The sequence below is a fragment of the Sinocyclocheilus anshuiensis genome, unplaced genomic scaffold, assembly GCF_001515605.1.
Source record: "Sinocyclocheilus anshuiensis isolate Anshui unplaced genomic scaffold, SAMN03320099.WGS_v1.1 scaffold481, whole genome shotgun sequence".
NCBI classification, from domain to species: domain Eukaryota; kingdom Metazoa; phylum Chordata; class Actinopteri; order Cypriniformes; family Cyprinidae; genus Sinocyclocheilus; species Sinocyclocheilus anshuiensis.
In genome coordinates this window covers 1,332,164-1,333,560 of record NW_015539907.1, presented here as the reverse complement: position 1 = coordinate 1,333,560, position 1,397 = coordinate 1,332,164, and the positions used below count along the sequence as shown (strand labels likewise).

The 1,397-nt window shown below is 39.6% G+C and overlaps 1 protein-coding gene across 2 annotated transcripts in view; it reads left to right on the top strand.

Moving 5' to 3' along the window:
- The window catches only part of psme3ip1 (proteasome activator subunit 3 interacting protein 1), a 10,437-nt gene that overhangs the window by 5,793 nt on the left and 3,247 nt on the right, over positions 1 to 1,397 (top strand). For both annotated transcript variants that reach the window (XM_016483211.1, XM_016483212.1), the window contains exon 6: positions 946 to 1,082. In XM_016483211.1, the coding sequence (XP_016338697.1) occupies positions 946 to 1,082 (137 nt within the window). The remainder of the gene's footprint in view (positions 1 to 945; positions 1,083 to 1,397) is intronic.

Genomic DNA, 1,397 nt, shown 5'->3' with positions numbered 1-1,397 from the left:
AACAAAGGTCTTACGGGTTTGAAACGACATGAGGGTGAGTAATTAATGACAGAATTTTAATTTTTGAGTGAACTATCCCTTAAATTGAGGTCCCCATGGGGAAACAAGCTTATAAATCACACAGAATTAGTTTTTTTAAGAATGAAAAAAATAATATAGTTTGTACAGTATAAAAACCGTTACACCTTTTGAGTCCCCACAAGGATATACCTATGTGTGTGTACATTATATACAATGAACTATGAAGTCAACAGGTTGTGCCACATTAACACGATTTTGTTGCATTAAACTATCAGTCAAACGCCCTGCTTTTATCCATATCATAAAATAGATTTTTCATCATGGAACAGCTGACATAATCAGCAGTGGCCTTTCTCTTCTGCCAATCAGGTATGAACTCTAAAGCAGTACTGAACTGCAGTGGAAACACAAACCGTGCCGTGCCGTACTGAGCCGTGCCGAGCCGAGTCGTACCACGCAGTGGAAAAGTTCCATTTATGCACTGTCGGGAGCCATGATCTGCAGCATAATAGAGTAATGTGCCCTAATTCTATTGAATTTGCCTCTCGTGGAGGCACCAAATTGTCTTACCTGCAAGTGTGTCACCTTTTTAGGCCATCTGTAAGTGAAAGGAAGAAGGTTTGATTTCTGTGGTGGCTTCTGTGATGACTTTGACTTTTAGGAGCGGTTGCCCTCTTTGTCTGATCTTCCTCATCCGTCTGTGGGTTTTGTTCTGTTTGCATTCTGTTGAAGTTGAAGTCAAATATGTCCTCCCAGATGTTATTTTAGGTTTAAGAGAAAGATTCAGTATAATAGGAAAAACTGCCTTTGTCAAGTGGCTTACCACAACAGCAGTGGCAGAAAGTCGGTTGTCATGTGTTGCTGTGATGTTTTCTCACTGTTTAATTGTATGTCAGTGATTTCTCCTTAACCGATTAACCTCACAGCGCTCTGCAGAAACTGGCAACCACTGAGAACCAGAAGAAGGAGACAGAGAAAAAGGCAGGACCCAAACCCTCAGAGCACAAGACCAGTCACCTGTCTCAGGCCCACCTGCTGGCTGGGGCAGTTAAACGACGCAGGTGCAAAAAGGACAAACTTGCCACAATGTGTTTATTTAAATGAGTATACTGTATTTATTTTTTTTCACTTTCACGGACTTTTACATTAACTGTTCCCTCCTGGTGGAATGACCTGCCCAACTCAATCCAAGCAGTACTTGGCCATCTTCAAGAAACGACCAAAAAAACATCTGTTCCATCTTTATTTGACCCTCTAACTCTACCACTTTCTATTCTATTTTAATTAATATTCTATTTTTAATTCTACTTTATCTATTTATCTATTTTTTATATTCTATCTACTTGTTTTTCTTTGTGTGTGTGTGTATATATGTG